This window comes from Ahaetulla prasina, chromosome 4, assembly GCF_028640845.1.
Source record: "Ahaetulla prasina isolate Xishuangbanna chromosome 4, ASM2864084v1, whole genome shotgun sequence".
NCBI lineage: Eukaryota > Metazoa > Chordata > Lepidosauria > Squamata > Colubridae > Ahaetulla > Ahaetulla prasina.
In genome coordinates this window covers 138,036,654-138,062,915 of record NC_080542.1, presented here as the reverse complement: position 1 = coordinate 138,062,915, position 26,262 = coordinate 138,036,654, and the positions used below count along the sequence as shown (strand labels likewise).

General features: G+C 35.5%; 1 protein-coding gene across 5 annotated transcripts in view; it reads left to right on the top strand.

Moving 5' to 3' along the window:
• Positions 1-26,262, top strand: part of DNAJB6 (DnaJ heat shock protein family (Hsp40) member B6) — a 66,139-nt gene that overhangs the window by 3,519 nt on the left and 36,358 nt on the right. For 3 of the 5 annotated variants that reach the window (XM_058180166.1, XM_058180168.1, XM_058180167.1), the window contains exons 2-8: positions 3,867-3,956; positions 4,870-4,979; positions 6,803-6,859; positions 7,888-7,998; positions 16,074-16,205; positions 16,712-16,856; positions 17,278-17,348. In XM_058180166.1, the coding sequence (XP_058036149.1) occupies positions 3,892-3,956; positions 4,870-4,979; positions 6,803-6,859; positions 7,888-7,998; positions 16,074-16,205; positions 16,712-16,856; positions 17,278-17,348 (691 nt within the window). In that variant the 5' untranslated portion in view covers positions 3,867-3,891. The remainder of the gene's footprint in view (positions 1-3,866; positions 3,957-4,869; positions 4,980-6,802; positions 6,860-7,887; positions 7,999-16,073; positions 16,206-16,711; positions 16,857-17,277; positions 17,349-26,262) is intronic. The other 2 variants (XM_058180169.1, XM_058180170.1) reach the window with 2 other exon arrangements.

The window sequence follows — 26,262 nt, the reverse complement described above, 5'->3', positions numbered from 1 at the left end:
TGATTTTGATGAAATAGAAGTAAATAACAATTTGTGTAATAGTCATCTGCATTGCTGTGTTGCTTCAGCTGCTTTTATTTTTTAGGATATCCTTCCAGATGTCCATCAATGTTTTGTGTAGTATACTGTCCTATAGTCCTTTTTTACCATATTTTTCCTTTTAATAGCTATTCCTTTTACTTCCTGGCTCCTCCCCTTTTATTTGTCATATATTCTTTAGACTTCTTCATTCTAACAACAGAACACACACATACACACACACTTTAGAAAAAACAAAGTACCTTGTTTTTTGCTCTCCCAGATCCGTTACTATAAGTTATACTGATCAGTTCTGGACCATCTGGAAGCCACCAAACTGCCAACTTCTGATATAATACTAGGTATATATTTAATGCACTATCTTAATTAGCAATGGCTCCTAATATGTAATCATTACTGAAAGATATTTGTGAACAACTGATTTCAATGAAACTAGATTGCCTATCTAGTTTCATTGAAATCAGCTGTTCACATCTTTCAGAAGACTTGTAATTAGAAAAACCTATTTATGCTGTCTTCAGTATAGGTTCCAAGATGTAATTCTGTAATATCAGAAGAATGTTTACTTATGCATTGAGCCTTTGCAAGATAAATACTATTGAAGCACATCAACATTTACAATGTTTTAAATGGGTACAATACATTACTTGATATAAGTTGTCACCTAATTAACTGGCTGAGCTCAAAAATTTTAGCTGGGTTGCACTTGCTATTTGTTAGTGATTTATACTGATTTAATTATATCAGTTATCTATTCCGATATTCATGCTTGCTTAAAAAAATAATACTAGGCCTGCAAGCTAGATTTAGATATTGGAAAAAATGCTGGAAGCTTAAAAATTAATTTTATATTGCTGTCAAGAAAACTACATGCCATGTTCTTAATGTAATCAAATGTAAAGTTTGACTTGGATATCTGTATTTTATATGGTTACTAGCTATTTCATAAAGAATTAGATTGTGAATGGATGTATAAATCACAATATTACTTCCTGTAGTTAGCTTTTTTGTTTTTTATGAACCATTCTTGCACTTCTCTTTTGAGTAAAGGAGGAACAGATTTGAACAGGGGTGTCAAACTCAAGGCCTGTGGGCTGGATCTGGCCCGCGGTGCTTAAATCTGGCCCATGGGGCTGGAAATATCAAAGGACCAGCTCATGGTACCTCTGCCAGCCAAAAACAGCCTGTGTGGTGGCCCCTGTGAGGTTCATTTTTGGCTGCAGAGTGCTTCTGGAGGCCGGGGAGGGCAAAAACGGGCAGCGCAGGGGCCTCCATGCGACCCCATTTTGGCCAGCAAAGTGCTGCAGGCGGTGTCCATCCTGTTTCCACTCCGCTTCCCCCCACTCCAGCCCACGGAGAACTACAGTTCTGATCTGCCCCTTGAAGAAATCCAGTTGAAATAAGTTTTTACCTTCTTCACTTGCTAGAAGACATGAGGGAAGGTGGAGTTCTGGTGTCTGACAGCAAAATAACATCAAATTCTCCAGCTGATCTTTGTCTCATAGAAACTGCCTAAATCAGGGAAGACACTGCCCCCCCCCCCCCAATTAGGGATATTACAGGATTGTCCACACATTTTAAGTGTTTGGCCTTTCTGCATAACCAAAACCCACTTCCAAATTGGCCACATCACTTGGTAGTGATGTGATTATAACTTTAAGAATGTGTAACAACCCTAGGAAGGGAGGCAGTGGCAAGCCATTTCTGAAAAACTTGCAAAGAAAACTGCAGGGATTAATCCTCAACGGGACATTCACCCTCTCCACAAAAGGAGGGGTTGTTTTCAGCTCATACATTCAGTGTGCACACCTAATGTCCTTCGGCCATCTGGGGGAGAAGCCTTTCAAGAATGTTTGATAGTACTTTTCCCAGAATTATTTTTGTTTAAGTTAGTTTATTTTTCTTTTATTCCCCATTTCTTTTCTTTCTATACAGATAGTTACAAATATAATGGAGCCTGCCAATTACATTTGTATTTGAGGATTTGTTGGAGTGGATCACATAAAATGAATGTGAAAACTCTCTGCTTTTTTTTATTTTTTTATTTTTTTATTTTGTCACGACAGTATATACAATCATCAACATAAACAATACCCATCATGAGAGAAAAAGTATATATAAATAAAAGTATAAGTAAAAGTATGCATATAATACTATAATGAAGAGAACAATAGGACAGGAACGGTAGGCACTTTTGTGCTCTTATGCATTTGCTAATCAAATGCATAGGTCATTAAGTGCATATGAGGTATCTTAGGGTGGGGAAGGCCATGGAGGGACTATGATGAAGCAGGCCACCTGCTTAAGATCACTCAAGGCCTCCCCTGACCCACTGAGATACCTCATGCTCCCCACAATTGCTTCCCTTCCCATGCTGCCACGCCAGGTTTCCACAGGCACTAGGCCTGTGGAGACTCGCCTTGCAAAGATCTAGCGAGCTGTCTCCTCCAGCGTCTCTGCCGCAGTTTCTTTGCCTGGTCCCAGCGCTTCAAAAGCAAAGCTGTGAGAGCAGAGGGGGAGCAGGATGAGCATGCTCTGCTTGGCTTCTCCGACTCACTGAGGCTGCCTGCTGCTTCTGGAGGGATGGGCAACCTTGGTGAGTCTCTGTCAAAGGCTTCCAGTCTCGATGCGGAAAAAGGTTTGCATGCCAACAGGAGGCTTTAGGGCAGCAAAATTGTGGTCCTTCAAGCTTCCCTTCAGCTTGCAAACACTTTTCACACAGAGAACGAAAGCTTCTGGGCGCTGTGATCTTGCAGGACTTCAGCCCTCCCATTCTTTGCAAAAGTGGATAGGTGCCTTAAGTCGCATGAGATCACAGCCCCCAGAAGCTTCCAGTCTCGGTGTGCAAAATGTTTGAAAGCCAACAAGATGCTTTGAGTGAAAGTGCATGTTTACATGTATGATTTTATAACTATCTCCATCATATATCATTGTTGCAGTATAGCTTTTATCAAAACTGACAATACTGATATCACTATCACTACATGACTAAAATATGTAGACGTTAAACATGTTTTATAAATAGGACTTTATAGTATAAAATACTAAAACATGCTCACTCATGGAAGTTTGCAAGTATCTGTATTTCTATCTCTGTTTTGCAAGAGTCTAGCTAAAACTGCTTGGTTAAAAAAAATACTTGCTACTAACTACCATGTTTTCCCGAAAGTAAGACCTACCTGGAAAATAAGACATAGCCTGATTTTTCGCATGCTCCTAATATATGCAAAACCCCCAAAATAAGCCACAGTTAAGGTCATCATCAGCTGTATGTATGTATGTGTCCAGCACTGGAGGAAGCGAGGGTGTGGGGACAGACAGTGTCTGGCAGCATTGCAGCCCGCGCAGTGCAAGTAAGTGTCAGGAGGCAGAGGCGGGGGGAGGCATGTGATCTGGACACAGTGTGCGGGCTGCAGAAAAGCTGAAAGTTGGTGGGCTGGAGCGGGTGAGTGGCCATGGGAGGCTTGTCTTTGCTTGGCAGCGCAGTAAGACTGAGACAGAGGCATAGGGGCAAGGCAGGTAATCCGGACGTGTGGGCTGTGGGAAAGGCAATAGTGGACCGGAGTAGATGGCTGGCTGTGGGAGGCTTGTTTTGTGCGGCAGCACTGGCAGCAGACAGAGGTGGACGTGTGGGGGAGAAGGCAGGCAATCCCAACATGCCGTGCAGGCTGCAGACAAGCCAAGATGGGGTGGAGTGGCCTACAAAGCTCTTTTCCTACAATGATTTTTTTTTGTGGCAGTCATTAAACAATCCATATTTTTATAGGGTGTATCATACTTTTTAAGAGAAATGTGTGTTTGTTTATTGAAATGTCTTGGTTTTACAGGATTCTTACCCGAACGCAATAAAACATGGTGGATTATTATGAAGTTCTAGGAGTGCATAAACATGCCTCCCAAGAAGACATTAAAAAAGCGTAAGTCCTCATTTTTAAAGCTATGGCAGGTTATATTGTATTCCTTGCATTAGCTGTTTTTTGAGGGAGGCTTTAAATCACATAAAACTGGGTGTCTATAAACAGTTTTCTTATGCTTCCTTTACTACCACTTGGGTGCTTATTTATATGTTTACCTAGAATCAAATCTTACAATTGAAATTATGGTTGGTCATTCAGCCCGATATTTATTAGCTGCAAAAGATTGCTTAAAGCAAAAATATTTTAAAACGTTCAGGCAAATATAGCTGGAGGAAAAAAATCATATGTCAGGAACTTACATCAAGAATAAACACCGATCTTAAAAAATTACTCCCTAAAATTGGGACAAGTTTATTGATCAGATGATACATTAAAAAAATTGGTGGGCAATACTGATTACTGAATCATTGTTTCCTGTGTTTCCGTTGTAGATCGATAAAATTATCAGAATAGAAACCAGTAAATAGTTAATAGTATAATTATTATGGCACTTTGTATCCTATTTAGAACTGCAGAGTATGGATGATATTTTAATTAAACAATTTATTAATTAAGGTTTAGTACTTTTTTCACATATTCTGTTATAGAATTTAGAACTGTGAATTTTCTCTACTGCGTTTTCCCCCTATTTCCTTCTACTGTGCTCTTTTGTGCCTTGCAGTGCAGCCCATGTTTCTCCTTAGAATAGTTCTTGCAAAGTGCTACAATGGGTCAAGATAAATCTCTCAAACTTGAGTAATCCATTAGGGGCAAATTATTATATTGATCATGCATTAGGAAATTAACATTTGCAATCAGTATTTCTATAGATGTTTAAAATGTTTAAAAATTTGTAGTTCATCAGGCTAGCTTATTCTGTTATTTTTTTATGCAGTGTTGTTCTTGAATAAAGTATCTTTGGTTTTAATTTCAGATACCGTAAACTTGCATTAAAATGGCACCCTGACAAAAATCCAGATAATAAAGAGGAAGCTGAGAGACAATTCAAGCAAGTTGCTGAAGCTTATGAAGTGCTGTCCGATAGTGAGTAATAATAAGAAAGACTTCCACATCAGTGTGGAAGTTAGAATATGCCTATACCAATTGAATATATATTTGGTCTCAGAATGTCAAAGAAATTCTGCAAGACTGGACTGGCTGGAAATGTTCTCCTCTTGGGCTTTCCTTGAAAAAATAGAGATATGCTGCACTGGATAAATGTACACAGCTGCTGTGAAAAGAGAAGGAAAGGAAAGAAAGATGCCGTTAAGATGGGGAGCAGGTGGAATATTTAAGGGAAAGATAATTTATATTTATGTAATTTGTATTTAAACATGGGTAGTCCTTTACTTACAACAGTTTGTTTAGTGACCGTTCCAAGTTACAATGGCATTGAAAAATATGACTTATGACCATTTTTCACAGTAATAACCTTTGCAGCATCCTCGTGATCATATGATTAAAATTCAAATGCTTGGTAACTAGTTCATACTTATGACTTGCTTTTCCCCAAGGTCATGTGATCACCTTTTGCAACCTTCTGACAAGCAAAGTCAACAGGGAAGCCAGGTTCACTTAACAACTGGGTTACTAACTTATCAACTGCAGGGATTCACTTACATGTGGCAAGTAAGGCCATAAAATTGGACAAAACTCATTTAACAAATGTCAACAACAGAAATTTTGGGTTCAATTGTGACTGTAGAGAACTACTTGTAATGTAAATTATATAAATTAGGCCAAGATGAGCAACTTGATTTAATTGCACTCTCCCCTCCCACCAATATGTCAGTTGAGAATTTTAGCAATTATTTTGTTCTTTATCATATGCTAGATTTTCCCAAAGTATAATCTCCCCTGGGGAGATGCGGAGAGAGCAAGAGAAGGTGTTAAGACCTCTTGGTTATACATTGTTGCAATAAATCTATCTTTCCCAAAATTTCATTGCATCCTTTTCATATCATTTGTGTTCATTTTGGTGTTTGCAATTAAGATTGCAGGTAGTCCTTGATTAGTGATGGTAATTTGGACAAATTTCTATCACTAAGCAATATAGTCATAAAATATGTGATGTTATGTGACTATGCCATTTCTGTATGGAAGTTATGCCAGTTCCCAGTTACTATTAAACAAGTCACTGCAGGTTGTTAAGCAAGCGCCTCATGTGACCATGGCTTCTGACTTCCTGCAGTCTTCCCCATTGACTTTGCTTGTGGGAAAATGATAGGGAAGATTGCAAATGGTGAGCATTGGACTGCAGGGTGCTGTGTCAGCCAGAATTCAAGGTGTGGTCATAAGTGCCAACATTGTAAGTTCAAACAATACACTAAGGGAAAGTGTGATGACGAAGATTTAGGAACATCTGTCATATTATTAATCTATAGGTCCTGAACAAATGATAGTGGTTGCAGGATTTAGGAAACCTTTTCTCAGTCTGTCATATTGAACGTTTTACTAACTTTTGACTGAATTTAAGAAAAAATAGTATTTTGCTGCATAACCCAGAATTAAATTATTCATTTAGAAAAAGATGTCAGTTTTGTCACATATTTTATTGTATTTAAGAATTATATTGATGGTGCCTTTATGAATGAATTTATAATGCATTCCCTAAAGCTTTTTCATAATCTTCAGATTTATGGCAAATACCAGAGATTGATTTTAAAAAAGTACTCAAAGAGGAGGCTGATTTGTCTTCTCTTTTTCCTTTGTATCTGGTCTTTTAAAAGTCAGGGAATTTTGCTGAATAGCATTGTTATGCTGGGAGATATTTAGAGGGGAATCCATAGAACAGAGCAAATATGAGATCTTCAAAGTAGTGTGTCTTGGATTTATATTTGCAGTTTAATTACCTCCTTTCTTTACAGCTAAAAAGCGTGATATCTATGACAAATATGGAAAAGAAGGGTTAAATCCAGGTGGAGGTATGTAAGGATTTAATACTGCTGCTCCTATTTTTTTAATGTAAATGTTTGTGAAACTACTTATAGCTTTAATAACTAAAAAGGATAAAATATGGAAAGAGAGGATAAAATAAAATAACTGATAAAATAATTGCAATAAAAAATTGGAACCTCTTTGTATTTTATTTTATTTTTCTTCCTTTTCTGTCTTTTTTATCATTTTTTAAAATTGTTTTCATATGTAAAAATTCTTTAATAAAAATAATTTTAAATAGTAAATGTGGAACAGTCTATCAATGGATTTTAATAGATAGGTATACTGAGTTGATACACTGGGCTTTTCATTGACTAGTCCTAAATTGAAGGGATGTGGTGGCTTAGTGGCTAAAACGCTGAGCTTGTCGATTGAAAGGTTGGCAGTTCAGGAGTTTGAATCCCTAGTGCCGCGTAACAGGGTGAGCTCCTGTTACTTGTCCCAGCTTCTGCCAATCTAGCAGTTCAAAAGCATGTAAAAATGCAAGTAGAAAAATAGGGACCACCTTTGGTAGGAAGATAACAGCATTCCGTGTACCTTTGGCATTTAGTCATGCTGGCCACATGACCACAGAGACGTCTTCGGACAGCACTGGCTCTTCGGCTTTGAAACGGAGATGAGCACCGCCCCCTAGAGTCAGGAACGAGTAGCACATATATGCGAGGGGAATCTTTACCTTTAGCTTTTTTTACTGATTTGAATAGTGGAAATTTAAATCTGGACCCAGGCTTAGAAATAGGGATTCTGATAAATATGTCACAAGTGTCATTGATTTCAGTAGTCTACTCCCAACTATGGCTACATCTAATTCAAATCTTTACATCCTATCTCTAATCTGGCAAGGATTTTGAGAAAGAAAAATAAAGAGATCACATGCTATGCTGAGCTTAATAAAATGACAAAAATTCAAAAAATACAATTATTACGACAATTTATTAAAATGGTACTCTTGCTAAATTTTGTAAGGAATGTTTTAATATTCTGGAAAATGTAATATTGAATACTCTTTTTATAGGTGGAAGCCATTTTGACAATCAATTTGACTATGGTTTTACATTCCGGAATCCTGAGGATGTCTTTAGGGACTTCTTTGGTGGAAGAGACCCATTTTCTTTTGATTTCTTCGGTGAGTACTTTTAAATTAAATTTTCACTTTTCCTCTACTTTTAAGAATTCTCATAATTGCTGCTTCTAATCCTCTGGTTTTCCATGTACGTTGGCAAAAAGATACTCTTAATATGTTCAAAATCTGATTTGGTTTCTTTCTTTGGATACTTTGGAGTATTGAAGATTGGTGCAATAAGCCGTGGCCTATAACTGTATAATCCTTTCAAATATTTCAGAATTCATTTCTTTTGATAGTGTCCTTGAAATTGATTAATTCATAGTATCACAATGCTGAAAAGGACCTTGGAGGTCCTCTAGTCTCAATACACAGGATAGGAAATCGCATACCATCCTGAATAAATAGTTGTCCTATTTTTCTTGAAAATTGCAGCCATAACTTCAGGAGTCAGGGTGTTTCAATACTTAATAGCTTCAATCTTTTGTAGTTGTATAAATATAATTTGACATTTTAGATGCAAGTTCTAATGCTTTCCAATGTAGTCAAAATTAGGATGTGTTCAACTTTTTTACTCAGTTTAAAATTAATAGCAAATCACATTCTACATTCGCCTTTATATTGGTGCAGTGGTCAAGAGATGAAGACACTCATCTCACTCGGAAGGTTGAGAGTTCAATTCGAGACAGATATTTCTCCACCAGGGCACACAGAAAAAATATCTGCTGTGAACTGCACTTAGGCGACAGGAAGGGCATCCAGCCAGTAAACATTCAGCTCCATTCAGTCGCTCTGATTCCGCCCTGAAGCAAGGGAATACAGAGTCGTAAAAAGAAAAAAATGTATATGTTGTGATATGCGTAAATGTGTTGATACCATGGTTATTTGTCTATTTTCTGTCTAGTTGTCCTCCATACTAGTAAGAATATGCTTAACATTTTTAAGAAAGGACCACAGTATAAAAGAACCAGAAATGTCACAATTGTACAGTTGCTTTTACTCAAGATGCAGAAAGCATTTTTCCTCAACCAAACAGGCTGATTTGAATAACTTTGGATTTAGTGGGTTAGTGGACATTTAGTGGACATGAATACTGAAGAGAAAAATATTTCCCAGTACCAAATTTCTCAAATAAAGCAAGACAATAGTCATAGTTAAACATTGCAATTCACAATGGAATGAAATGGTGTCATTTTGTTGGAGACACATATATCTAAAACATCAGCTAATCTTGATCAGTGGATTTCTCATTCTGTGCTATGTGAAGATGTTGAAATGCTGCTTGTAGATTGGAGGACGCTTGCTGTTTGTGGATTTTTTCCCCTTTACCTTGCTATTAAAAATTCAGATATAGTTTTGCTAGGTAGACTTTTGCTGGGTAAGACATTAGGTAGACTTTTGCTAGGTAAGACATTAAATGCTTAAATGAAGTAGAGAATGTTATTTTCAGAAAATTGAAGTGGACTCTTCTGTTTTGGAGTTGGTATAGAAAAATCTAGCTTGTTGTGACGGATAATATACTGGAGCTAGAGGGTGCAACTGCAGATTTTTTCCTGAGTCTTTTTCAATTGTAGATACGATTAACTGATTTTCTGTGTTGCCTAGCCTAGATAGGATTGTATAACTTGACTTTTGTCCTTCTAGGCAGAAAAATGTTTACTTGGTTGTATAAGAGAATTTTTATTTTAATATCTGGAGTCGGCCCTGAGAACTTTGGGCTAAAGGCACCCTAAAATACTGGGAACATAACTGTACCTTTCATTTTCACCTAATAATTGCAGAGAGGCTGTAGAACTTAACAATAAGAAGTCTGTTTTGGAGTGAGCAAAGATATAGAAGTTAAAATCAAAGAGATTAAGTTATGTTTGGCTAGGGGTCATGAAGCTTGGGTAGATTTGTCTGAGCTGCACTTTTAAAGCAGTTTTTCTCTATGAAATTTCTGTCTCTATGATATTGAAATAGCTGTGAACCTTAAGACTAACTGAAAATTTAATTCTTTTTGGTAGGAATGCCTTTTATTACCTAAGATTACAAGTCTTAGATTACAGTAGGTTGAATGTGAAGAAAATTTAAAAATTTCAGATAATATAAAATATACCAACCTGGTTGTTTCTATAGCCAAATATTCAGGGAAAATAGGAAAAGGAAGGAGTATTGGATATGTTCTCTGCCTTATTTCTAAAAATAATAAAAGCAAGATATAAATCAATAAATGAGTAAAATTAAAAAATAAAAATGGATCTTATATAAAATATTTCGGTTGCTGGATTTATTTTATTGTCCAAATCAAGCTGTAACTTTTGGCCTTAAAAAATCTTAGTTAGAACAATTAATCAGTGGAACAACTTGCCTGCAGAAGTTGTAAATGCCCCAACACTGGAAATTTTTAAGAAGATGTTGGATAACCATCTATCTGAGATGGTGTAGGGTTTCCTGCCTGGGCAGGGGGTTGGACTAGAAGGCCTCCAAGGTCCCTTCCAACTCTGTTGTTGTTGTTGTTGCTGCTGCTGCTGCTGCTGCTGCTGCTGCTGCTGTTATTATTATTATTATCTGTTTTCATTCCAGATAATTTGAATAATTTGCCTCATCTTTAGAACAAACGATATAGTCCTCCAGATATTGCTCAACCACAATTGTGCACATAATAAACTCAACCTATAGCTTGACCCTATCTAGGATAAATTTACATGTATTTTTTAATTATGAAATATTCAAAGAACAATTTTAGTTAAAATTAGTCATTCTTCTAGCCCTGCCTATGGGCAACCCTGATGTATGAAGCTCTTGGGTTTATCAAAATTGTCCATTTCTGTTAATTTTAGTTACATCTTTTGATCTTGGCCGAAACATACTGCTTGAATTTTTGTTCTATTTCAGGATTGCTTAGGAAGGTGATTTTTTTCCCCCCTTTGAATCCTAAATAGAACAAACATGAAGTTCTTTTTCCTCTTTCCAATGGCATGGATCTATTTTAAGGAGAAATTGCTCTCCCAGAATTCATTTCCTATGTACAATAGGAATAAACATGGGAATGAATATGTTTAAAGAATTGTTTTAATTTAATTGGTAATTAGGAATAATAAAATTGTCTACTTATCCCATTTATTCACTAGTTGATATCCTGGTATTAGAAATGAGCTTTGAGGATATCCAAAAAACCAAGGGTATTTTCTGTGATAAATCTGAATGTAATAAGTAGTTTAATAAACAGTGATTTGTGGCAGTGCTCATATCTTCTGAGAATAGGCAGAATTATTTAATTGCCATGCTTCTTCCTTCTTTCTTAAAAAACAAACATTTCAGATTATATAGATTTAAAATTGAGCTTGGTCTTCCACTGAAATAAAACTTCTATTCGCTGATGAATCTGCAAGTATTATCCTGCTAATCTTCTCAAAGTAATGTATTTAAATTCATGGGAAGCTTTTAAGAATATACTTGGGGACTTGCATTATTCAATGGCCAATGTCTTTTATGTAATTACTGAACTACAATTGGTACTTTTCTTAGATTCCTACTCATTGCTTATCAGTTGGCTGCCAGAGGATTCTAATGAAGGATCAGAAGAAAGGTCTATAGAGGAGCTCTTGGAGGAGTATAGTTATGAGTCGATAGGAGAAATGACAGAGGAGCTGGAGGAAGAGCTATATGAAGAGTATGGTGAAGATTCTGTTGAGGCATTTGAAGAATATGAAGGATCTTTTGAGCTGGACGATGTGCTAGTGGAGGAAGAGGACTTTTCTGAAGGAGCAGACGAGTCCTTAGAGGAGGAAGTGATTTTAGTGTCAGAAGATTGGGTAGAAGAGCCTAGCAGTATAATTGTGGAGGAGTTGGAAGAAGAAATAAGTATAGGATCAGATTTGGAGGAAATTTACTAAATGAAAGCTTTTATATTAATAAATTCTATTTTAAGCTATCTGAAATGTCTCTTCGCTTCTCTAAAGGATGCTTACTTGGTATTAAAAATAAGTCAAACCAATTGTGTTAATGAGCTAAATTTAAATACAATTTTAACATTATCACAAACTTTTAGTAACTTTGAGAGCTTTTAGAGTCACTTTGATGAATTCTAATTAGCAGAACCCAAAGGTGTGTTTTATGATTATGGTATTGTTGTAACTAGCCATTTTAAAATGAGAGAGAAAAAAGTATACAAATTTGAAGTTCAACTACAAGTATATTTCTAACCTTTTCAAAAAGAACACCATGAATATTTAATTAGCTGCCTTGTGTAGATGTACCAGAAACCTACATGATTCATTTCCCCCCAAAAAACTCCTGTAATTACTTGTGCAGAAAAATTAGTAAAACAGAATAAATCTATTAATGATACAAATAGCTTTGTTGTTGCAAGCAGTCAGAAAATATAATTTTAACCCTTACCAAGCTTGGATGCTAACAAACATCTTTGTAAGGCTTGCATTTTGTGCAGAAGAAAAATAGGTCTTGAAACATGCTGGAGATACAGAATAGTCTTCCCTTAATTACCGTATTTTTGGTCTATAAGACACACTCCCCCCCCCCAAGTGGGTGGAAATGTCTGTCGTCTTATAGAGCGAATGTTGCTGAAGCCTCGTCCACCCGCTGGCTCCTATCCTTCGGCTATTTTTGGACTCTGCACAGCTGTTTTCAGCCCGTTCCAGGTGGGGATCCCTGCCGCCTGGAAAAGGCCAAAAATGGGACGTGGAGGCCAAAAACAGGTTGTGCGGAGGCCGGAAATGAGGCATGCGGGGAGGCCAAAAAGGGACACATGGCGGCGATCCCCGTAGTCTGGAACAGCTGATTGGTGATATTCCAGGAGGCCAATCCAACCGCCAATCAGCTGCTCATGCTAAATCAGGCTGCAATAATGTGCTGAAGCTGGCCAGGATGTTTGCTGTTTGCTTCAAGGACGCTAGCCAGATGCTCCCAACATCTGAATGTTGGGAGGCAGAGGCAGATTTTTTTTTCTTATTTTCCTCCCCAAAAGCTAGGTGCATCATGGTCCAGAGCGCCTTATAGTACAAAAATATGGTAATTGGGATTCTTGGGATGGATCAGATGTCACATTTATTCTATTCTTATGCTAACAGATACCAAACAATTACTCTTTTTCTTTGTAAAAAAACAAAATAAAAAAAGTTATTTAATTCTCCAAAGAACATAATTTGCTCCTTAAACAGGTTCATATATCATATTTTCATACTATTGAAATACAAAATGAAACTACAGTATAAAAGAAAAAACTGGCTGCTGTAAACTAAGTCATTGACTGAGATGGGTGGCCATAGAGATTGAGCAAACAAATAAGTGAAGCTTTATGTTAGATTCTAAAATCACTGAGTTCTATTCAGTGTAAACATTTTATATATATTAAAGATCAGCAAAGATTCACATAGCACTTTAGAAGCATCTTCATGTCTGAATGTAGTTGAGTGAAACTTGTAATGTGTGCAGCTGGCAACAATTATATTTCCTTTTAAGTGTTGATGGAAAAAATTAAACGTGAGACATACGCTGTATAAATAATCTGAATAACTCAATAACTTCATCTTGATTTGGTTCTTTATCGAAGATTTTTAAATGGGGAATATTGTTTTTAGTAAATATAGAGATTATCAGTTTGGAGAAGATTACTTGCCTGTATATACAGTTTTAAATCAACATAGCTTATTAAGGGATTTCATTATAGACAAACTGGGCAGTGTAACTTGAGTTTCTGGATTCTTAGATACAAAATACAGATGAAATTAATTGCATTCAACTAAATGTGATTGCTTCTATATTTGAAGAATTATTTAAACTTTAAATAATTTAAACTAAGTTTCCCTAGGAATATTTTAGACACTCTGGAATCATATTCATAGTAAAATCAAAACCTGAATTGAAAAAAATAAACACCAGGTAACTCAGAAAAAAATGGCTATTTATAGATCCATAATAGTGGACAGTAATATAATATAGTTCATGGGTACACAAGTGACCTTCATACTTTGCTCATGAGTCAGTGTAATAAATTAGGCAGCTACACCAGTGGCTTTACCTGATAATATGCTGAAGTTCAATATATGAAGACTCTTGCTACAGGAATGGTATTTTATCTGAAAGTTTCTTAAGCTGTTGTTGATGTTGGAAATATACTAAAATAGTGCTAGTCATTAAAGAAAGCCAGGTCTACTACTAGTAGTTATAGTTTAAGGTATTAATGCGGATTGATTCTTGTATCTTTTGTGGTTGAACACTTCCCTTTTATTTAATTTTTCAGTGAAGCTGATGGTCCTTGGGAGGTGTAACAGAATGTTTTTAAGAAACTTGTATGTACAAATATGAAAGTGAAATGAATATGTACTGTTTCCCTATATGTAAAAGGCGAGTTTCATGAAAATGAAAATTAGTTGGATATAATGATTGGGATGACTGACCTGAAGTCAAGAGATCCATTTGAAAGTAATCATTGAGTTAAAAGGACTGGAGATTGAACTCTTTCATTAAAAAAAGGATAAATACAAATTCATGTATTTTGGTTTGAAACATCAAATATTAAAACTTTAGCTGCCTGAATAGGTACATATAGAAGTTGCTCATTTATTTTTCTCATTTGTTTATTAGATGGCTAAAACTAGAGTCACATCATTTGAATGTTTATGTAACTATAATATAATTAAAGTAAAAAACCCCATTGCAAATAATTCTAATCTTTATATACATATTGTATGTGTAAAGCAGTTTCTTTAGCAAGAAAAACACGAGCAACCTACCTGTGAAATTCTTACTCTTAATCGGATCCACCAAGTGCAGTAACCATTTTTGCCTATTGTTAATTTTTAAATTACATAATTTATCTAGGGACCGTTCAGAACCATATATTTAAATGCAATTTAGATGTATTTAATCTCTTGACGTCATTCTGAATTTTTGGTGCAATACACTTTAAAACAGTTTTAAAGACAACTTTAATACCCATAAATATATTTCAGATCTTCTTATCTTCAGTTACATTCTAAAAATATAATAATGAACAGCTAAATCCTAAGGATATGTTGAATTAATTAAATATTGAAGACTGCATTGTATAAAGTGACTTTTATTGTGATAATGTTTTGCATATATTCATTTATACCATTTTAAAGTATCTCTGGATCAAACACGTCATAGGTGAGAAAATGGTAATGATTTTAAGACTATGAATTGTTTGGCTTAATAATTTACTCTTTGCTGTCAGGTAATGTTAAATTTCTAAAGAGAAATAAGTGATATTTAGAAGTTTTTTATGATTTCATTTACTGTTTTTAATACTTTTGTATAGTTTTTTAAAATATTTATCTAGTTAAAACCTCATTAATCAGGCTAATACTGTGTTTCCCTGAAAATAAGACCCTGTCTTATATTTTTTTTGAACCACGAAATAAGTGCTTGGCCTTATTTTTGAGGAGGTCTTATTATTTTGGGGCACATGGAGCAAGATGGGGCTCTTCTTGCTGTCTTACCTGATTTCCAGGTCTGTCTTCCTAACCCTAACCAGAGGAAATGGCGGTGACTGGCTGCTCATTTAAATATTTTTGGTGAGGGCTTATGTTAGTGCACGTGCTCAAAAGCCCGATTGGGCTTATTATCTGGGGAGGTTTTATTTTCAGGGAAACAGTATAATAGATTTAGATTCTTCATTACAGTTTTTTTTCAGGTTCCCAAGTTCCTAAACCTACAAAAGAACATAGTTGAAGTGAGCAGTGAAACTTAAAGGTCTTACTTTTCCACAGGTTGCTGTTTTCTTTCTTTTATTAGAAAAAAATAACTCTTAAAGGCTGCAGTTCACAGTAAATTTCCTTGAAAGTTCTTGAAAGGAAGAAGATAGTGCAATGATTCCAGGCTAGAAAGCAGAATATCATGCATTCTAGTCCCTGTGTTAGGGAGGAAGACAATTGAGTGACTCTGGTAAAGGATCTATTGTAAATTACGAGTAATGTTTTTATATACACGAATATAATGTAGTATTAAAATCTTTATGTGACAATAATGATCTCTTACCAAAGATTGAAATAGATTATGCTGGAAATATATCTTAATATTTGAATGTCCATTATTAAATCTTTTAAAACCATTTTGTTTAATTATTACAGAAATTCACTGGTTAATTCGAAACTTTTTAATTTTATTTGCAGAAGATCCTTTTGAGGATTTTTTTGGTAATAGAAGAGGGTCACGTGGAAACAGAAGCAGAGGCGGTGGTTCATTTTTCTCTGCCTTCGGTGGATTTCCTGCCTTTGGGGGCGGTTTTTCTTCCTTTGATACAGGTAGGATGAATATAATTACAAAGTAGACATTGAAATGTGGACAGTTCTCAAAGGTTTATGCCCTGCAAATCTGCAAACTATGACTCTGCCTTGGATAGCATTTATGCAAGCTAGAATTATAGGAAGAGACAACTAAAAGAGAGCAAGAGTTGCTTGGATGGATCCAGTAATTTGAGTTTTTCATTATTTATTTCAAGGTTGAAGAGCCTTTGCTGCTCAAAAATATTACTAATTTACACCATTTGGCATCTCTGCCAAGCATGGGAATCAGCAATATTTGGATTTCCATATGTTTCCATACGTTTCTATACCTTCAAAGATGTAAAACACTATATGATATTTTGAATGTATTCAGAACATGTAGTATTACTTAATATTACTCAATATTGATGAACAAGTATGGCCTTAAATAAGAGGCCTGATAGTTCCAAACATTAGTCTGTCCATTAATCTAAAAGCAGAAGTATGCCTTGGCCAAATACATTTTGTCACTTTTTCTTTCTTAGCAGGTTTCACTTCATTTGGTACTCTTGGCCATGGAGGCCTTACTTCATTCTCCTCCACATCATTTGGTGGTAGTGGAATGGGTAATTTCAAATCTGTATCGACTTCAACTAAAATAGTTAACGGCAGAAAAATCACTACAAAGAGGTACAGTGATTTAAATTTAAATTTGTTAGTGAGTTGTTAATATTTCTTTCCATTCAAAACAAAACTACAATATAGTAACTATTTCAGTAAGGTTTGACTCATTATTTTTATGTTGTTGTTTGATTTTTTTTTCATCCTGGGGATAAGTGTAAATTAAGTTGGTGTCCATGTGGCCTAAGAAAAAGTATATCTGACTTGAAATCATAGTTAAAAAGGTAGCTCAGCTAAAGAATCTTGCAAGGGTTTTGACAACTGGAGAATTAATTCCTTCAAAATTGTGGATAAAATGAAGTTTTATTTTGCTGCTGTAAGATACTGTCTCATAGTGAATCTCTATGGGCGAGATCTCTCTTGTATTTTTACTGTTTAAAAAAAACCAAAAACCAACACCCATGCTCTTCCGTGGATTTTTGTCCTGCAGAATTGTTGAGAATGGACAAGAGAGAGTAGAGGTCGAAGAAGATGGCCTGTTAAAGTCTTTAACAATAAATGGTAAGGAGCAGCTGCTACCCTTGGATAACAAGTAATTCATCGCACGCATTTAACAGAAATTTTAAGTTATAACAAGCATCCTTTGCGGATTAACAGGAACATTTTTTGAAGATTTCAGACGAACTCTTTCATTGTAATCTAAAGTATTTAAAAATGGCTCATCGGAGCTCGTATGTCAGACTTTTTGCGTTTAAATTGCTGGGACCACATGAATAGGACCATTTTTTTGTCCTTAAAAATTGTTGTAAATTTCTGTACGCACTTTGCTTTATATTAAACATTATTTTAGGTAAACATTTACCCTACTTTATTGTTAGGGATACGAATTGTACGCTAATATTAGCATGAATCTTGCTTTTTGCTATTTTTTGTTTTTTGGTGTTTGATATGTGAGCCAATTAATATTTTACTGTGAAGTTAACATTTCTGAGGCAAATTTAATTTCAAGCATTTAGCATTTAGTAGTGAATAATGTTAACATGTTACTGATGGTGCATTTCTGGTTTAAACAAATTAAGGATGTTTTTTTTTTAGTTTTTGCATGATTGCTGGCAATTTAGTTCATTTTGATGAAAATGTGTAATGTTTAAACCTAAGCTAATAAATTAAAACTATTGAGCTTAGGTATTCTGTCATTTTTGCTAAAAAGTTAAAAATGAATAAATGCTGATATTTGTGGTGCTTCTTTCTTGGGTTAATACTTGTAGCTTTTATATGTGCCTATGTAACTTGAAGGATACTAATTATATTTTGCTTTCAGCTCTTCCTCTGAGCTTTTCCTTTGCACACATTCTTTATATAAAACTTGGATTCCGCTTAATGTCAGACACAACATTCTGAACTAACACAAATATAATTTCTTTAAATTGGGTAAACTTTAACATGACAATTTTAAAATTAATTTTTAAGACTAATAGAGGTCTTAAGTTTCATTACAGGTAGTTCTCAACCTAAAACCATTCGTTCAGTGACTTTTTGAAGTTATAATGGCGCTGAAAGAAGTGGTTTATAACCAGTCCTTGCACTTTGCACTGTCACTCCCTACGGTCATGTGACCAAAATTCGGGCTCTTGGCAACCAGCATGTATTTACAACGGTTGCACATCCCCGGGTTACATGATTGCTATTTGTGACCTTCCCAGCCATCTTCTGACTAGCAAGGTCACTGGGGAAAGATGGATTCACTTCACAACCATGTGATTCACTTCACAGCTGCAGTGATTTGCTTAACAACCATGGAAAACAGTTATAAAATCAGGCATGACTCACTGCTTTGTTTAGCAATGGAAATTCTGATCCCAGTTGTGGTTGTAAGTTGAAGATTATCTTTTACTGCATTTAAATATAGTTTTAACCCAGATGTTTTTAATAATGCAATTGAACATCAGTTTGCTTTTCATTTTATCCAAAGCAATGGATGACAGCAAAAGGACTTGTTTTTTCCCTAAATTACGTTTTGTTAAGACGGTTAGGCAACTTTATGGGGCTGCTGTGATTTTGAGATACGGCCCTTTGGATTATTGCTTGCCCTTTCCTAAGGAGAGAGTGACATTCTTTGAGAAGATGGATTTCCCTTTAAGAAATAAAGTGTTCACTTACAAAATAGGAAACTTTCAGCAGGCTTATGCTATAATGAAGTCTCAGTAAAAAATAATAGATAAAAATAATAAATATTAACATGGAAACACATTACCTACCTCCAATTTATTTCTTTCAGAAGTAAGTGTGCAACAGATTTCAGATTTAAGTTTTAAACTATTCATTAGTTCTTATTGAATGTTTGTTAGAATTACTGAGATTTCAATAGAAGTTTCAGACAAACTCAGAGATCAGCTTTAGCAAGTTGTAACTATCTATGCACTTAAAACATGTATACATACCACATACATATTCCAAGATTATGCTCACTCTAATGACTAGCGACAATTGTGTTTGAAAAGCATTGTGCTTTCAGAGGGCTATCTGAAGGCCCATTAAAGCCCAAATGTATATTTGTCAATGGGAGAAAATCTTAATATTAAAATTATTGGAAGTTAAAACTTCTTTGAAAGAGTTTTCCTATAATAGAGTTTATATTGACTAGTGAACTAGAAGATACAAATCAGAATAAAACTGTAATTGAAGACATTTTTCTGTTTAATTTTTAATTAAGTCTATGAAAATTGCTGAAGTACACCATGAATGAGCTATTTTTGTTGAAAACGTTCCTGTTTCTTAACACTCGCATAGAACAGCTATTAAATTTTGCTACTAGGCAAAACTTACCAGGAACCAGAAGAGTAACTTACCAGCTTTCATGCTACTTCATCACAGCATAGTGTACTGCACAATATATTCCCAGCAGCACACAGCAGGTTTAATTTGTGCACTTTTGCTTAACGGGTATATTGAAGTTAATCTAAGGCTCTGTGTGTACTGCAGTTCAAATATCAGAACCATATATCAAAAAATGCCAAATTATGCATCCTTCCTGCCTAATGCAGTTTGACATCTTTGTTACGCAAAATTCTCCTTCCATATCATTTAAAATTTCACTAACCAGATATGGACTATTTGCAAAACATTCACCTCCAACCTTTAAGGGGAAGCACAGCCTTTAGGGGAGTTTTGACAAAATATCCGATCAATTATTCTCATTAACAAACATACCCTATATGTGATGTTGCTTTCCAAGAACAGATATCGTCAGAATGCTGAGTCCTTTGCCAATTAATTTCTGCATTTGCACTGCATGATCATAGCATTGACAAAGCCTGGCTGCCTGCTTGCCTGGCTTGCTTGTCTGTCTTGTTTCAAATATATTGCATACAGGTAGTCCTCACTTAGCGACCATGATTGGAACTGGCAACTGTCGCCATGGTTGCTAAACAGAAATTCATGTGATTGTGTCAAGCTAACTTCCTCTTTTGTTAAGTGAATCACTCTGGTCATTAGGTAAAAACATTGTGTGACTGACTTACGGCTTCTGCCTTCTCTGTTAACTATGCTTGTTGCAAACCAGTTGCAAAGCACACAAATGGCAATTGTGACTGCAGGATGCTGTAATGGTTGTAAATGCACACTGGTTGCAAAGCATCTGACTGGCAATCGTGTGGTCCTGCAATGATCATAATTGTGAGGAGTGCTCACAAAGCTATTTTTACACTAGTAACTGAACAGTTGCTAAATGAGGCAGTTGGTAAGTGAGGACTATATTGGCATCTAATCATTTGGATCTTGAATCTAACTCTTAGTTACTAATCTTTCTGACAGTGCAAGTGAATCAGGTTTCATGTTACTTCTTTGTACAGTACAATTTATCTGGATAAATATGTTCTTGGAATGTCAAAGAGTGAAAATTGCACAGAGTGAAGGCATGGGATCTTTAATTTTAAAGACATTATTTGGTTCATTTGTTTGCAATTCTCACATTCTGATGAATCTGTTGCTACAACCATCTGGTGAAATAAAGTTCCCCAGTAGCTGTTTATAAGCAAAATATTAGATTCTGCCCCTGAAAATTGCTGCTAGGAAAAGAATAATGGGTGGTATTATCCACTGCTTGAGCTACTGAAGGAAGCACAGAGCTGTTTGCCTTTGATGGATTTTAATCTGATTTGTGTGCTAAAAGGAAGCCATGTGCATGAGTAATAGAAATATTATATGATCTGAAGAGAATGCCTGTAGTAGAGACTCAATTACATCAACCAGATGTCTTTGAAGGCAGGAATACTGTCCCTTCTAGGCATAAAAATTTGCTGCAGCTGTCCTGATTATTTCTTTCATCTGTAAGTCCTCCCTTCTGCTCATACTTTTCTTCAGTTCTATCTAATTTTCAACATATGAAATCCTTGGTTGATTTCTTGAGCGAAGCCTACCAAGCTTAATAAGAGGAAGTAGATGGTCCTTGGTGCTCTCTGATCTTGATTGTTTCCTTGCAGATGTTTCATTACCTTACTAGGTAACATCATCCAGATTAGAAGGAAATGGATTTTGGCCTCTAGACAAAGTGGAGGGAAAATGATAAAGGAATAACTTGTTTTTTCCAACATTTTCTTAATTATAGCTCCAAAGCTACCAGCCAAATGGGTGGGAAAACGCACTACACAAATCCTTTCTTCTGAAGTTTACCTGCTTAATGTAAGGTACACTTCTCTTCAGTTTAAACTCTTCTACCAATATTTCTATTACAGCACTTCCTGCTCTTCCTTTTTTCTCCCAGTGACACAATTATTCTATCGAATTATGTAGTAAAAAGTAACTGTTGGTGAACAATCTTTCATACTGTGTTGATTTTTTAAATCTGAATTTTAACCTGCCTTTATTCTTTTATAAGTACTAACTCAAGGCAGTGAACATACATAATTCCATCCTCCTTTCCCCCCCAAAATAACAGTTCTCGCAGATGGGTCATGCTGAGAGAATGACTGGCCCAAAGTTATCCATCTGGCTTTCATGCCTAAAGTGGGACTTAGTTGCATCTAATTCTATTGAAATATCTGAGACTTATTTGTTTTATTAATTTCAACTGAAATTTAACTTGAATGGACTGCATCCAGCCTGTTATTTACCACTGTATTTCAAAATAGAGTGTTTTGGCATGGTGAAAAATATATTTTGCCTTCAATCTTAGGTAAACTTCAAAGTATTTTATGGACAGCTACTATTGTGATTTAAGAGTAGCCCTGAATAGCTGCTACAATCTAATTTTTTTAAAAAAATTGTTCTATTTCGAAATAGAACTTGCTACATTTAGTTCTGATACTTCGGTTCTGCTATTCCATTGTCTACATTGTGAACAAGGTGCAGTTTTTATCTTCAGTGCATTTCATTAACTTGTCTTCTATCCAGTTGCTAGATTGAATGCTTTCGTTGTAACTTTGGATTGATTTCCGACAAGGTATTGCTAAATTGTTCTTTTTTTAAAAAAAAAAATTTTTTTTTGGTAAAGGAAAAGTGTTTCTGTCAATTGTGTAAGAGAAACACTTTTCATTGTTGAATATTGTTACATTCATATTCTGCCTGCTTAGCTATAGTTGATTTCTAATTGACAGTATTGTGCCAGTATATTTTCAGTTACTGTGCTGCAGTGTATGTCTGGAGTATTTCTGTTGGCTCACTTATTTGCAGGGTTGTGTCCTCAAATTCTTTTTAAAGTTGCTTAGCTTCAGTTTCTTCATCTGTAAAATTATTTTACTGATTTTACAACATCTCATTGATTAATATGTGTTTAATAAAATGTATCAGGTTATATAGGATTATCATGACAAAAGACCTTTGATTTAATATAATTTATAGCACTTCCTCCCAAACAGGGGAGTACTCTATGAAATATTAATTTAGCCTTTAATTAGGGATATTTTGGACTACTAGACCTCAGCTCCAAAAATCTGACCAATTGCTAGACAAAAGCAAAGAAATACTATGTAGAAATACTGTGTTGTCATCTATTTATCTGATTTTTGCAGCTCAATTCTTATTAGAATCTCTGCTGCCTCCTTTGTTTGGGTATCCTTTTTTCCACTTTCTTGTAATCTGAAACTATCATGACAGTAGGATACTGATGAATATTTATTTGGTTGGTAGATCTATGTCTCATACAACTGACTCACACACAAAATAATAAACCAACGTAAAACCCCTGGTAGCCAGGGATAAACAATAACCCTGGTAATGGAGGAAAGTATGTCTATATCAGCAGAATTCATCTACCATCTGGCCCAAATGCCCGGGAACTGGCTAAGTATTCAGTACCTTTCAAAACACTAATTTGGATTAACATCACTTATTTATTCTCTTACTATAGCTACAATTTCATACAAATGATTGTGGATGGCAAACAATAATAAAATAATTAAAAAGTACAATATCATACAAAAGTAAATAAATATGGTAGCCAAGAATTATGATCAACATAGTTATCAACATAGCCAGGAAACGGGGCCATTCACACACTGGGGATCCCAGGCCACACCACACAGGTTTCCAAGATTTTGAGTGGTCAGTGAAGTTGGGGTGATCCTCACGAGGGCAGAGGCTGCAGCAGAGAAAGCACATCTCTTAATCCCACCAGCTGACATTCCTTGGTTGAGGGACCCATAACATGTCCAGTATGCTGGACTGAATTGGAAGAGGTAGAAGAACCTTGTCACTGGAAGGCCCAAATACCCAAAGCCATCAATTTTGTTTTGAGTTTAATCAAAGCCCATTGCTCCTCATCCAGGCCCTTATAGCCTCCAGGCATTGGAAAAAGACATCCACAACATTGCTCAGATGGCCTAGGATGGAGATATAAAGCTGGATATCAGCAGCATATTAATGATAACTTCCACTCAAATTGTCAGATCAAATAGTGGCCTCACGTTGATGTTAAATAGGAAAGGAGAGGGAGCCACAGGCTAGATCTCTGCCCTCTTATTAACACTAATTGGAACCGACCCCTGAGGAAAAAGGAGGATCACTGCAATATATTGCTGCCCCACCCCCCAGCTCCTGAAGTCTGTCCAAAAGAATACCATGATTGATGGTATTGCTGAGGGGTCAGTCTCAGTCCTGTAACCTGGCCTGAACCCTGAATGAGAGGGATCCAGATAATCTCTTACATTCTTTTAAGTCAACACCAGACTTTTGATTAATTTGTTTTCACATTATACTTAAGTGGGTTTTGCAATTTTCAGGATAATTTTACCACATGAAATGGAGAATTGCTCTCTTAAGGAAAACTAGCACAAGCTCATTTCTAGTTCTTCATCCCTTGGATCCTAGCCACTGCTTTCTGGACACATTCTTTTTAAGCATAAAAAGTTATTTTAATTATTCCGAAATTTAGCATATCAAGCCTCTAGGAAAAATATACATATTTAATGTGATGCAAAAATAATGAATATTTGGTAAAGGCTGATCAAGATAAATAATTTCACTCTTCGTTTAGTACTCACAAAATACTAGGCCTTGTACTAACCATTTTGGAATTACCAGTAATTTTTAATATTCACCTGGGAATAATCCTTAAATCTCCATCAGCAAAGATACTACTTTAATCAAGTATGGTGTATAATTTTATTTTACAGTACTTCATTATATTAAGGCTCCAGTTCCTTTTGTTAGCTTTGCCTTCCATTTGAAAGGGTTGCTGCATTCAGTGGTCATTTTGGTGAATTTAATTATATTAGAGTTTACTGAGCAGCAGTAGGCACTAGTATTAACGTTCACTGCCAAGTCAGGGCTGAAAAGTTGCTTTTGTTGACTTAAAAATGGGGTTTGAATTAATCCTTTAGGCTGCCATGAAGAATTGGGAGTCAAATTGCTGGGCAGCCTATTATTGTGTTTCATAAGAACTGACTTTTACGTGACACACTTCTTTAGGATAATTCTCAGCATGGCTTATCTATCTATATAGGTCAATCTCAAATCCTTCTCATCTGTGTTCCTGACATAATTCTTTTGGTTACTATGGATTAGCAAGAAAATACATTCGTCTGGTTTCTTCACTTGTTCTTATTTAGAAAGAATTCTGACATGCTTGAGGTCATTTTCCAATTCATAAACATTTGTGGTATTTTTCTTCCTCTGTTAGCTAGTGACTTTAATGTTGAACGTAAGAGTGGGATTTAGGTAAGATGAAATAGCCATAGAAATAATAGAAATATGATTTGCATAGTTATCAGGTCAAATTCAAATTTATCTGAATGTGAACTGCAATTAGAGAATAATGAACATATAAAAATGGAATAATAAAATGAAAGGGTTGCAACGCACCTTCTAGTCCAGTGGTCTTCAAACTTGGCAGCTTTAAGACTTGTGGACTTCAACTCCATCATGGCTGGCTGGAGAATTCTGGGAACTGAAGTCCACAAGTCTTAAAGCTGTCAAGTTGGAAGACTTCTGTTCTACTCCAACACCCTGATCAGTATGCCTTAAATGGAAAAAAAAAGGAAGTATATTACCTGACTCTCCAATACTTTTTAATAATCCCTTTTTTTTCCATTTAAGACATACAGTTCTTAAAATTTAAACAAAAAAGAGGCATAATGTGCCTTTTGAACTGTAATAGTATCACTTGGTACTTAAAAGGGCAATTAGATTATTTTCTTCTGAGCTGTCTGTGGAACGTTTACTTAAGATTGGAGCCATGGTAACACTTTTTTCTTCCATAAATCATTGTAGTTGGAGGCACAATATTGCCTTCCCAAGTAACATACTTTCCCCTTATGGGATCTCTCATAGAGTGACAGATTAAATTTCTGACATGTGTATTTAAACTAAATAAGTATAATATTGTATCTGGGCTTGGATAGAGATCAAAGTTTATTGTGGGTGTGTTGGTAAAAATTCCCTAAATTGCTGTCTCACACATCATGTTTAGACATGTTGATGGCAGCGAAAACTGGAGTTTGAAATAATACTGTGGTAAGTTTGGAAAAGTGGGGGATGTTGGTCAGTAGATCCGGAATAAGAGACACAAAGTAGTAAATACTGACTATATGGATGACGCAGTCCATTAAGAATAAAATTTACGTTTTTGGATAGGACTTTCTGTTAGTAATCCTGATTATGCCTTGGGTTCTTATTTGTCTTTGAAAAAACAATGGTGCTTTTAAATACTTACCTTAAGCTTTGCCTAGCATATGATAGTCCATGGTTGTTCTCAGGGTAGTCTAGATAAAATTCTGCAAACAACAGACAAATCACTTTATTTCTGTTTGAAATGAAAGGTTCTGTAGATACGGAAGTACTATCATGAGGAATGGACTTTGTGTATTTTCATGTTTTTGGAACAAGGAAATGTTTTTAAAAAGATTCATTACATTTGATAGGATAACTAGGTTTTGGTTGTTCTCATGTTTTGCATTCCAAAATAACTATCCTACTCCATTCCTTCTAATTTTAGTCCCAGGTCTGTGCAACAGACCTCTGTTTAATATGACTACAGTTA